Source organism: Psammomys obesus, unplaced genomic scaffold (assembly GCF_907164565.1).
Source record: "Psammomys obesus unplaced genomic scaffold, mPsaObe1.curated_primary_1811, whole genome shotgun sequence".
Taxonomy (NCBI): Eukaryota; Metazoa; Chordata; class Mammalia; order Rodentia; family Muridae; genus Psammomys; species Psammomys obesus.
In genome coordinates, this window is record NW_026596091.1 from 19517424 (window position 1) to 19529024 (window position 11601).

At 34.3% G+C, this 11601-nt stretch overlaps 1 protein-coding gene across 1 annotated transcript; it reads right to left on the minus strand.

Annotated features, from left to right (window-relative positions):
• Nucleotides 1-1553: 1553 nt before the first annotated feature.
• On the minus strand, nucleotides 1554-11092 carry Nts (neurotensin). Its single transcript, XM_055627934.1, has 4 exons — nucleotides 10879-11092; nucleotides 8676-8737; nucleotides 4160-4384; nucleotides 1554-1875 (listed from the first exon to the last, which is right to left on the minus strand). Exons 1-4 carry the CDS (start codon nucleotides 10949-10951, stop codon nucleotides 1723-1725), a joined length of 513 nt encoding a protein of 170 aa, XP_055483909.1. The 5' UTR covers nucleotides 10952-11092; the 3' UTR covers nucleotides 1554-1722.
• Nucleotides 11093-11601: the final 509 nt, after the last annotated feature.

Below are 11601 nucleotides of genomic sequence, written 5' to 3' on the forward strand. Positions count from 1 at the left end.
CACACACACACACACACACACACACACACACACACACACACACACACTCCAAAAATATAACAGCTCAGAGAGAAAGCTATTGAACCAGACTCTGAAAACTTGTGATAAGGATGAAGTGCTCCACCTCTTCTCTGCATCTCTTACAGGCAGGACAGATTTGGGAAGGAAGGTTATATGGGTGGGGAATTTTCTTTATCTCTCCACCGGAAGTCCTGCTTGGCTACAGGAAATGGGCCAAGTCAGCCTCAGTGTCCCCCACAACTTAGAGTCTCAGCTATGGTGACATGCATAGACTTCCTGGGGCCTCCCCTAAGCCAGGTCTCTGGAAAATCCCAGAGATGCTCCCCACCTCTGATTTCCATTTTCTCATCCAGCTCTCCTCCCTACTATCCCTACTCCTAATCCCCACCCCTGATTTCCTCCCTATCCTCCCTTTCTCCATCTACCTCCAATGCCTATTTTTTCCTCTTCAGAATGATATTCAAGTACCCTCCCGTGGGCCCTCCTTGAAGCTCAGCTTCTTTGGGTCTATGAACTGCAGCATGGTTATACCATACTTTATGGCTGGTGTCCACTGCTGATTGAGTTCAGACCATGCATGTCTTTTTGGGTTTGGGTTAACTGGCACTACCTGATCCCATGGGAGAGTATCAAATCCCTGATACTACTAACGTTACTATTAATCTTCTACCCATTTGCCTACAAATTTCATGATTTTCTTGTCTTTAATAGCTTACTTTAGAATGGGCTCTGAATTCAACTTTTTTGGGTAACAATGGAATAGACTTTCAGTCCTGTAAAACAATGTCTTCCTGGAACCAAAAAGGGACGTAATTTAGAAATTCACAAATAAGACAGAAATACAAAGGCTGATCAGGCCATAACCGTGATTTTAAAGGAAAGTTAAGCAGAATTATTCGATTACAGCTTTGAGCTTAAGTATGCCTTCCCAATGAGAAAAAAAACAAAACAAAACATAATAATCACAAAATACCAAAATGACTTTGATAACTATATATAATATTCTAGCTTAAAAGCATAAAAAAAGAGAAGGGAAATTAAGAAGAATTATCATAAAATAAAATAAAAATTGCAATAAAGCATTGGATTCTGATGCCTTGTTGATTTTTATTAGCTTGTTGATTTTTATTTCATTTGACAGGCAAAATAGTCACTTAAAGATACACTGAGATAAGCATAAATAACAATGTTTCATTAATAATTCTTTCAGTTGGGTTTTTATAGGACAGCAATTCTCCTTTGTATTGAGATGATGAATGAGTGGTTTTTGAAAAACAGTGTATATTTCTTTCAATTAATAATAAAACAATCAAATAAACAAAATGGTGCAATGGTTCTGCTTTAGGTTAACGATGTATGCTCATTTCTTTTTTTTATTACTTTGCTGTAATGCCAAATGTTGTGACTGTTCATACAACCTATAATATTTCTTGCAAAAATACAAAACAATCTATATGTTATATGATTTTATTTATTTCAATTATTCAGAACACAACATGCCCAGGATATACATTTATTTGAAAACAGTCAAATTTACATGAATGCAGAAGAATCACATCCAATAAGCCACAATTGTGGAATAGATGAAATAATTAAGTTCTCACACATTTATACATATATGATTATATATCTAGGTAAAGATATGATTATATGTCTAGATAAAGGGTGATCGGTCACAATCACATGTTAAGAAGTAGTTTTTCAGTAATAGTAGGAGCCCCTCTTGAGTATGTAGGGCCTTCTAGGTTTGCTCTCGTACAGCTGCCTTTTCAGAATATAAGGGATTTTTCTCTTTATCACGTCTTCCTTCTCGTTTTTGTCATTGCCATTATCAAGAATATCTTCCTGAATTATCTAAAACAGAGAAAACAGAAAAGAAATTTACACGCATGAAATAAATTTCACATAACTTTTTGGTATTTTAAGTACAATGCACCTGTAGGATCAGAGAAACAATTGTGTCATGTGACAGATGGTTATCAATGACTGAGGTGGAATCAGATTATAATTATTTTGATTATTTATGTCCTTTACCAGTTCAGCAGCCTACCTCTTTTCAAAAATATATTTACGTTTTCCAACTGAAAAACCATACAACAGATACCTTCTACTTAGTTTTAAGGCTTAGCTTATATAATGGCAGTACAAAATGATATGAAATATATCACAATAAATATAGTTTTGAATCTGATATGTCATTTGAACAAGAAGGTAACAGGATTTGATATTGATTTAAGTCAATTACTGACATGATTTGAAAGACATTACAATGATCAGTTTTCTAAACAAAGAAAAGATTGCCTTTTCCAAGTTTCTTAGATGTAGAAATCAACAAATGTGGAAACTTTAAATAGCTAAGATTTATTCAGATTACTCCTTCTCCCAAACTTTGGGTCACAATAACAAATAGTGATGTTTCATCTGTAATGCACATCATGCCACTCTAGCACCAAGAATTTTATTTTTACCCATAGTTATTCATTTTCAGAGAAGGTAAGGAAGCTACTGTCAGGCAATGTGGGGTTTTAATATTTAGTTTCTTTAAAGTGTATAGTCTGTAATTTCTTGTACTGTGCTCAGAATGATATTATCATTTCATTTTTAAATGACTCAACAGTTAAAATAACAAGAGTTCCAGTCTCATGTTCAGTTGACTTATCTGCTAATTAGTTTATTGAGGGTCTTTCTTGTCTGGATAAATAAGGGATAATTGACATTTCCCTTTGCTAAGATTTGAATTTTCAGATTTTATTGAGCTAAATGGTGTTTTAAAGATTGTACCATTTAGCTGGAATTGAAATTAAAGGATAAAGAGTGCAACAAGTAAATCTGAGCTAGCCTTTTTGTTTTCTCATCTGGAAAGCATCCTTTCTGTTTACCAGTTAACATAAACACCAGCAGCTCTGCTGGCATTTCCCCTTCCACAGGGTATCTTTACAGCAGCCACTCACAGGCTTGTTACATTAACAGGGAGGGCGCCCTCAGATCTGCAGCACGGTGTAACCCCACAATGTAAAACACCATCAAAGCTCCCAGAGCTTGATCTGAAAAATAATGTTTTTCCATTTGGAGAAGTATAACCCTATTCCATTTTTCTTTTTTAGGAACATTCAGTTGCATCCCACATTTTTCTTCTCACAGTTCAAATTTTTGATATTTCTTTCCCAAGCCCTAATACATTTTTTTTTAGTGAAGTTCGCATCAAGGCAATAAAAATGTTTGTTTTTTATTAACAAAATGAGTGTTTGTTGAGAATGCTTTTTGACAAATAGTAGATTACCAAAAATTTCAGTTTTCCCCCTTTAATGATAGGTCAACCAGACAGGCTAGTGCACAGGGGTGATACCACCACTTGGGAAGCAGGAGCAGGAGGATTGCTACAAGTTCAAGGCCATTCCGGGCTACATAGTATGTCTTAGGCCAGTCGGGGCTACATAACTCTAAGACGTTGTCTTAAAAAGAAAAACAGAACAAAATGCATAAATAAGTAATCTAAATATGCAACAGCAGCATCTGTAAAGCTGTTCCTTTAATTACGTCTCTTTTGCTTGTTTTATCAGTAGAAAAATAGTTTTTGAAGTTAAGAGTTAATTGCTATCACACACACACAAACACACGCACAAAGCACACCTATACTTAAAAATTAAGAAATATTTTAATTGCCAAATAATCAATTACAAAAGCTGGAAACAATTCCTATGAACAAGCTAATTTGTGAGTTGCAACTAGAACCCCTTTGGTCTTTAATTTATTTCCTTTGAAACTTTCGTATTGTGTTAGGTTATAGATTACTACACGTGATTTTTTTTTTGTCTTAATGAAACAGTTGGAGTTACTTAAATTTCTTAATACATGTCACTATTACCAGGAAAACCTACCTCAGGACATCATCCATTTACATACATAGTTCAAATGTACCTTAACACATATCATCACCCTTTTAAGAGTGAAAAGTTTGTTACTCTCCACATATTTGGAGGGTACTTTTAAGAACGGTTATTGAGTTGAAAGGATGGTTTAACACTTTCAAGTATTTTTTAAGTCCTCCTACTATGATCTAATCCGAGTATAGGAGTAAGTACAAGTAAGAGCCCACTTAGTGCCACGATTCTCGTGCCCGTCTAGTGTTCTGCTGTACCTCCCAGTGTTGAAAGGCCCGGCTGTGGCAGATTTTCTGGAGCTGGAATATGGTCAGCATTGCTTCCAGGCTAAAACCATCTAGAACAAGGGGAAGTTTCCTTTTTCCAACAAGATCTTCATCACGCATATCTCCTGCTTCCTCGGCTGGGCTGTTCAGGTTATTTATAAGGCTGCAAACATTTAGTAAGGTCATTTTCCAAGAGGGCACACTTGCTTTACTGATCTGAAATATTGAAAAAGGACAAAGCAATTAAAGCCTGTTAGAAGAGTATGGGATATGCTTTGATTTGGTTGAAGCATTATAAGTTCTACTTGCAATAAAACTATGAATGTATGAACCATTTTATTATACTTTTAACTCACAGACATTCAAATCTATGAGTACAAGGTTACTTACTTTGTTTTCAAAAAGCTTGTAATCCATTCTATTGAATGCCTTGAACAAGGTTATCCAACCGTGGATAACCTGTAATGCTCTGAGTTTATATGATATTTTAGAAGAAACATTCACCATTTTATTTCAGCAATAGCTTGTTCCTTACCAGTATATACGCTATTCCATTTGGAAGTTTCTTTAGAGATATTCTATTTCAGTGTTTCATAGATTAGTTCTTTAGATCCCTGGTTCTGCCATCAACTATATTTTTAATTAATTAAATTTTATTAATTACACTTTATTCACTCTGTATCCTAGCTTAAGCCCCCTCCCTCATCCCCTCCCAATCCCACTCTCCCTCCCTCATCTCCTCCCATGCCCTTCCTGAAGTCCACTGATAAAGGAGGTCCTCCTCCCCTTCCCTTGACCCAAGCCTATCAGGTCTCATCAGGACTGGCCGAATTATCTTCCTCTGTTGCTGGTAAGGCTGCTTCTACCTCAGGGAGAGGTGATCAATAAGCCAGGCACTGAATTCATGTCAGAGGCAATCCCTGCCCCACATACTTGGAGACTGAGCTGCCATGGGTTACATCTGTGCAGGGGTTCTAGGTTATCTCCATGCATGGTCCTTGGTTGGAGTATCAGTATCAGAAAAGAACCCTGTGCCAGATTTTTTGTTTCTGTTGTTCTCCTTGTGGAGCTTCTGTCCCCTCCAGGTCTTTCATCTGTCCCTTCTTTTGTAAGATTCCCTACACTCTGCCCAGAGTTTTCCTAGTAGTCTCAGCATCCTTTGATATCCTGCTAGGAAGAGTCTTTCAGAGGGCAAATTTCCCCCCTCTATTTCTCTCTCTGTTTTCCCTCAAGTACTCTCCTTCAAACCCCTCCCATGTCTCCAGTCACTCTTAAATTTATGGCCTCTTTTTGTTTGGATGTTACTGCTGTAAGCATACATATACATAACTATATAAATGGAGCCTGCTGAGTCTGGCATTGTTTGTGGTGTTTATGGTGGAAATTATATATACACCTCCACTGTTTTGAAAGAACATTCTACTGTCAACTGTAATAGGATGAAAGGAAATGGAAAGGGTTTTAATTAAATAATCTGAGATCTTACATGGTGATATTCAATAGCATGTAGATGTGGGTTAGTTGAAAATAAAAGAGAATAAAGTAGAAGAATAGACTGGAATGAAATAGAATATTACAACGTGCTTCCTAGACACATTTGAACACAGAAAGTAGAGTGGGAAAAGAGTTGATGTAACTGACTACATCACATTATTTTTCTGTTATCAGTCAAAATGTCTTTGTGGCTGTGTCCTGCCAGGAAATGGAACTGCAGCAAAGGATAACTAAGAAGAAACATATTTGATAAATGTGTTTGAAAAAGTTTAAATAAAAAATAAATAACGAGTTCTTTGTATAATCCTAGCCAAGTGTGTTTCATTATTAACTGTGACATAAGAAATATGGTTAGCATCACTACCTTTGCTTCACTGAATCAAGATCAACTTAGCAGATAGTGAAGTCAAGGATTTTAACAAATTAAAGGTAAGTAAGGTCATCAGGACTCATCTAGTTGTAAAATTTTACATCTGAATTAAAAAAAAAGTGAGAGTTTGTAACAAATCCTAGATTTCAGTTGCTCTTTCAAAAGCATGCACAGCACTTCCAGAGAATATAAAGATTTGAGTTTAATTAAAAAAATGTTTAGATTAGCTTCCAAAGAAAACATGCTGTACCAGTATTATTTCTTAGTGAAACTATACTCTAATGCTAGTGGTAATAATTTAAAAAAATGTATTGTGAGAACTGCAAACAAATTCTCCTGTGTTTGCCTCCCCACCCCCCATTTGAATTCACTGGAGCTTCTGCTGCCTTGATATTTTTAGTAATAGCATTTTATTGTCTAAACAGCTTCATCCTAAGATAGTATTTTTTCACACACTTGACTTAAAGAGTGGAAAGAAGAAAAATGAAGATCTCTGGAGTTTTTATAATGGAACTACAAAAACAGAATAAAATACTATTCTCTTTAAAATTTAAATGTAGCCATATGGTTAAACTGGTCATATATCTAGAGTTTTCACTTATATACTACTATAAACATAAAAACATAGTTGAACAGTAGAAATGAATAATAAATAATTTCATAAAACAACATGAGATGTGCCTTTTATTTTTATCCTAGCAGCAAATTGGAGTAATTTTATCTCTGGATAAATTCTCATCAAAGCTTATATCTTACTTATCTCAGTTGAAATGAAGCAATGTAATTTATTTTTTTTATTATTTTTTTCTTTTTAGTTACATTTTGTTAACTCTGTGTCCCAGCTGTATCCCGCTCCCTCATTTAAATACTTCCTCTTGAACTGTTTTAGACTGATTGAATCATACTTTTGCAAGATATTTTCTTCAGTACAGAAAATGACACCATTCCGGTTACTGAATTTATTTTTCTTGCATTTATTTTGTCAGAGGGAGGAACTCAGACTCTCACTTGTTCTCAGGATGGTAGTACTTTCAAAACTGTGTTCCATTTTGGAGATTATTTAGAACATACACCTGTAAACAATGCATATTTAGAATTTGAAAATAAAATTCTTTCTAAGACACTAAGGGCTTTACATCTAACAGAAGAGAGTATTAATTGACTACACATATCTTCCTTCTTTTGAAATGAATAGATTGTAGCCATTCATATCTGAATAAGTATTAATGAAACCACTTGTTATAATTGCATGAATAAATTTCTTGTTAATATTGACTAAGTTTATAAAGCAAACTTATAAAAAGGATATTTCTGTTATTCAATTTACAAAATAATAATCTGTTTCTCTTCAATAATTAAACATTATTTTGGTAAATTTTAGTAGATATTGGCCATCACTGAATTCTAGGTGATCTTAGATTTTATCAAACTGCCTGTTAAGGACCATAGCAGAACATACATCTTCATTAGTTGTAAGGGAACAATATTATGTGCTCTCAAATACACACTTAAACAATAAATATATTTTTTTTTCATTTTTACTCCTTTTTGGTAGAGATATTTGTGCCTAGACTGTGTTTATTTGATTATGGAAGAGCTATGTTTAGAAGAACTAATTTATAATATTGTTTAAGAATTGAGGTCAATATCTTGATTGCTTTTTATCACACATGTCAAGTCCCATCTTCTCTGCAACATTGTTCAATTCTAAATGCAAGAGGTAAGTTCACCTCAAAAGAAGTCCCTATATTTTCATCAGATAACTGTATTCTAACCATCAATTTTAATACACAGTACTTGACTAAGTCTGAATCAATTAATTCAATATGATAGCATGGTAATGTGATATATTCTAACAGTTTTGTTCCTAGGCGAAACTTGGTAACTAGAAAAGGTACTTGTGTGGTTTCAGAATTTTGCTCAGAATACAGAATTTCACTGGGCTCATTCAATAAATATTAAATATCTATGCTAACACTTTTGAAAGAGTAAGAATTTAAACTCCTCCATAGGTAATGGAGTTTTTATAAGCTATCAGAGAGTCATAAATTTCTAGACTCTACACTCTAGTTGTTGCACTCAAAGATTAGAAAGCCAAGGTCAGACTTTTACTAACCAGTTGCCCAAGATTAAATTGACCAGAAGTCAAAGCTTTAGGTATGTATATCAAGGTTTACCTGATTAAAGCATTATTCTATACTGTGTTCCCTCCCCATGTTGCAATGATGTCGTGTTTTAGGAAATCTATGTTATTTTCTACAACAAACAAAAATATGTAAAATCTTCAATTAGGTTTCACTTATTTCTGTAACCTCAGGCCAATATGCCTTTCATTGTGACAGTGTAACAATGATGAAAACAAATTACTTTAAGTATGTACAGGACATTATCTGTGGCTTTTTAATTACAATTGAAATATAGCAATTGACAGTCTTATAGACATTTTCCTTTTCATATAAACAGCTGCAAATCCCCAGAAGAAAAAAGAAATTCTCAAAAAAGAAATGTCTCCTAAAGACCTTTCCAGTTTTGAGGTAGGTAACTATATCTATACTGATTTGCATAAGGAAATAATATAATGTTTAGAGTGAATATTTTTACCTCCTTCAACCCTGTATTAAAGGAAAGAAAGAAAAAAGTTACCTTTGATGCATGCATATTTGTCAATAAACCTGCCTCCAATGCTCTCACATCCTCTTCTGAGTCTGAATAAAATAAAAACCAAATGTTCACTATGTAACCACATATCATGTAATTATATGGTAACCAACATATTTTAAATTTATAAAATTTAGTCTTTGAAGCTTATTGTAATAAGCTTCTACATGGAATTCCTTCAAAGCAGTATTCAGAAAGAAACTTATCACAGTTTAATTTTATGTTGTCAGCTACAATAACAGAATCTCTCCTAAGAAAATAAGCACACGATAATTTGCTAAGAAAAGTATTCATGATTTAGGATTGTTTCATCACTGAATCTCAGTATAACATTTAATTATATTATATCATCACATACCCAACACTAGGTCATTCACATGAGCAATAGTTCACATGTACAGAAAATACATACCTAATAAAAACATAATAAAATATGAATACAATTGTATTTTTATTTTATGACAAAGCCATGTGGATACTCAGTGGTAATTTTAGAATAGAAACTATACTGAGATTCACTTCACTACAAATGTCATTTTATAAAATACTCTTTGAAAGAATCAGTTTCTGTTTTAAACAAGAAGTTTGAACTGTGTGCTTTCAATTTTATCATAAGCAAGTGAGGAAACAGTTTAAGCAAAATCAGAGCTCCTCATCAACACATGGTAAGTAGTATTGAAAACAGATCCCTGATTTCACTTGGGAACATATTTTCCCACACTCCATTTGTGAGTATTGTATAGAGAAGCAAAATTTAAAAATACTAAAACAGGTTTGGAGCATTTGAATATCCACTGGCTTCGTGTGATAAAAGAAAGCAGAGGTTATATTAAAACACTGGATCCCACCTGACGCTAACAACTGAAAAAGTGCAGGGAAGAACTAAGGTATTCTGGAGACACCTTTGCTTGGTTTGTTACAGATATATGTTTAATTGTTTGTATTTCAAAATGAATGGTTTTATTAATCACTGATAAAAATCTGCACTTGTCACCGAAAATGTTCAAGAGTTAATATACAGGTTTTAAACAATACCTATTTTTAGAATCTCAGATTATAACTAATTCCTGCAATTACCTGATAAAAATATACTTACAGAAAACTGTAATGTCTCATAAAATATTTACAATGTCTTATGTTAATAAAATAACTAAATCATTCTAAATAAATCACATTCCATTCTTATAGTTATCTTTGCACTTAGTAAGCTGAGCAAGAGTTTGTACTAATACTTCATAGTCCTAGTTATTAACTACAATTTCTACAAGTATAAGTTAAGTGACTTTACTTCATTTAGCCCTAAGATTTTCCATTTTGAAGTTTTTCTTCAATTATTTTCCAATTATTAATTAAAATACACTTCAATCATCAAAATAGTTCACATTACTCTTTTAAATTTATTTTGCTTTCAGGGAGAGTTAATACATATCTGATAATACTACAATTCTTCTCCTTAACTGCTATATACAAAACACTCTAAAGCTAAATTGATCATCTATGTAAGTGTGCCAAACTCATGTCTATTGCTTATGCTAACTTAAATTGCATTCAGAAAAGTGACAGCTATGTTAATATAATATCACGACTGTCACAATGAAAGACTACAAAATGTGCTTTCACAAAAAACCTCAGGACATTTTGTGTTGCATCAGAAAAATATTCTGTAAACAATGCTCACTCATTTATTTATTGATATTTATTTCACATGTTCTAACCCATGTATAGGACAATGACTAAGGTAAGTGAATGAGAGAAGTCACATCCCTAAGAGAATAAGGAAAGATAAGAGTAAAAGATTGTGAATGGGATCCTTAATTTCTGCATGCTGACAAGCACTGCCTCTATTCTCCTTAACAATGACCAGCCCAATTCAGATTGTCATGCTTGTCTTATTACTCTTATTTATCCTCTCTTTAGTGGTAATATTCCAAAGTAGAATATGTTGTATTTCTTTGAAACCCCATTTACTGCTTTACAGATTTTTTTAAAAAGGAAAATAGACATTTCAGTTCTTATAATCAGAAAGGAGAGAAACATGATAGTCACTGTTTCTTTCACTGAGAGAGTAAGAGAGAGAGAAAGAGAGAGAGAGAGAGAGAGAGACACTCCTTTTGGCTTCATTAACCTGAGGAGCAGCAGACTGCGAGAGAAATCACTTCAGGGAGTTGTGAGCCGAAGTTGAGCTTACCTGAGCACAGACTCCAGGAGCTAAAAGCCAGAAGTGTCAGGCACACCAGCTGGAGGTTCATCCCTATGATCATCTCTCAGCTTCCGATAGCAGGTCCACACAGCCAGGAAGACACTGAGGGTGCTTCCCGGTGCTGGCTCTAGCCTTTAGCTGGCTTTGAAAGGGAGTGAACTATGAGAGATGCTCTGGCCATTCCCAATATATATATGAGCAGGAGGATGATGTCATGACTGTACAGGAAGCACACTGCCTTCATCTCCAAACCTCCCTGTTTCTCCTCACTGCCCCCTCCTTTCCCTTTGTCCCTCATCTCATCCAACACCCGTGAACCTTGATGGAAAGTGACGCTCTTCTCTAATTGCAGCTGTTGCTCAGGATTTCTGACTCACAGAAAGAGTTGTTCAAAAGCACTGCCATATACAGCAGAGTAGAAGTACCCCTGGTGCCTGCCTTTCTTAATTTTCTCTCATTCCCCTGCTCCAGGAATTTGTCATTTTGATTTCTGGAAACATGATTTTTTTTAAATTCCTAATATTTAAACAAAAAATCTCTAGGGCAAAAAAAATCACTGAGTCCTAACATATGGAAGACTGAAAGACTGGTAACACAAATTTCTGAGTGCATGTTTTGCTGTTTCTAAACCTCACAGAGAATTTACATAGCATGTAGCAAAACAGAAAGGGAAATAGACAAAAACTGGATGTAATGATGCTGGATGTAATG

What these genes read in the sequence shown, in the direction of transcription:
- Nts (XM_055627934.1), bottom strand. Translation starts at nt 10,951, where the DNA reads ATGATCATAGGGATGAACCTCCAGCTGGTGTGCCTGACACTTCTGGCT. An exon ending in CTCCTGGAGTCTGTGCTCAG is followed by an intron (nt 8,738 to 10,878) that starts GTAAGCTCAACT and finishes TATTTTATTCAG; the next exon opens with ACTCAGAAGAGGATGTGAGA. An exon ending in CAAATATGCATGCATCAAAG is followed by an intron (nt 4,385 to 8,675) that starts GTAACTTTTTTC and finishes TCAATATTTCAG; the next exon opens with ATCAGTAAAGCAAGTGTGCC.